At 49.4% G+C, this 1,289-nt stretch overlaps 1 protein-coding gene across 1 annotated transcript; it reads left to right on the forward strand.

Annotated features, from left to right (window-relative positions):
• Window positions 1–324: 324 nt before the first annotated feature.
• LOC115941553 (thiol methyltransferase 1A) lies at window positions 325–1,286 on the forward strand (the record flags this gene model as incomplete). Its single annotated transcript, XM_031030077.2, has 1 exon — window positions 325–1,286. A coding segment is annotated over exon 1 (465 nt), but the record flags the coding sequence as incomplete, so codon positions are not given.
• Window positions 1,287–1,289: the final 3 nt, after the last annotated feature.

The raw sequence follows: 1,289 nt of genomic DNA on the forward strand, positions 1-1,289 counted from the left end.
ATTATTTTTTAAAATTTCTGTGTTCCCTGACTCACCCTAAAGCCAAGGCTTTTTTGTTAAAAACAGATGAATGCTTGAAACTATTTTTTGTGTAGTTTAGGTTTTTATGTTCCCAAAGATGAATATTCTGGGGACAATTTTTATCTGAATTAGCTGAGTAATGTAGCAGTCCCGCACAATTTGAAGTTGAAACTTGCCCTTTAAAAAACAGGCGGGCCAAAACGGTGACTCAAAAATAACCCGGTTGAGTTAGGGAAGTCCGACAGCCTCAGCCCAGAAAGTGAAAGGGTTAAATTCTTACTGACTGTGGCCAGGCAACCGTGTCTATTCACTTCCTCTTTTAAAAAACGGCGTCGGGGAAGGAGAGGGACCAAAGGGTAAGCAGGAAGGGGACACTTGGCAGCAGGCTTGTGGTACGGTTTCAGCAGGCTCCGACCACAGACTGTTTTCTTTGCAGAAATCTATGGAGGATCTGGAGAGGGTGGAAGTGTGCCATGCATATAAAACTCCAGCTGGAAACTCACAGTAGTTCCCAAACAAACCCAGAGAAGGAGAGGCTGGAACTGCTGTGGAATAAGGGACTGTAATCAACTTTCCTTCTAAGGAAAGCCGGGAACCTTCTCCCTTTGCTTCGTGAAAACTAAGCTGAATCTTTTGCCAAACGCCTATAAATGAGACAAAATGGCCCATGATTTGACTTCAGCTGCATTTCTCTCCCAGCCAGTTCTCTCCTCTGCAGCTGATTGGCTCTGGAGTGTGGCCAGAACTCCACCTCCTGCAATAAAGGAGTCCAGGGCTAACTGGTCTTTCTCTTCTGAATAATGGCGCTTACCGTCTCTATCCTCAGGCTGTTCGTCTGCATCCTGGCATTTCCCATGTTCCTGCTGAACTTTCTAGGCTTGTGGAACCAGATATGCAAAAAATGGTTCCCCTACTTCATGCTGAGGTGCTCCGTGATGTACAACCAGCAGATGGCCAGCAAGAAGCGGGAGCTCTTCAGCAACCTGCAGGACTTCGTGGGCCCCTCCGGGAAACTCTCCCTGCTGGAGATAGGCTGCGGCACCGGGGCCAACTTCAAGTTCTACCCACCCGGATGCAGCGTGACTTGTAGTGACCCCAACCCCAACTTTGAGAAGTTCTTGATCAAGAGCGTGGCGGAAAACCGACACCTGCAGTTCGAGCGCTTCGTGGTGACTGCGGGGGAGAACATGCCTCAGGTGGCCGATGGCTCCATGGACGTGGTGGTCTGCACCCTGGTGCTGTGCTCCGTGGAGAGCCAGGAGCGCATC

Source organism: Leptonychotes weddellii, unplaced genomic scaffold, assembly GCF_054177405.1.
Source record: "Leptonychotes weddellii isolate Sample4059 unplaced genomic scaffold, ASM5417740v2 HiC_scaffold_10734, whole genome shotgun sequence".
In the NCBI taxonomy this organism is placed as follows: domain Eukaryota; kingdom Metazoa; phylum Chordata; class Mammalia; order Carnivora; family Phocidae; genus Leptonychotes; species Leptonychotes weddellii.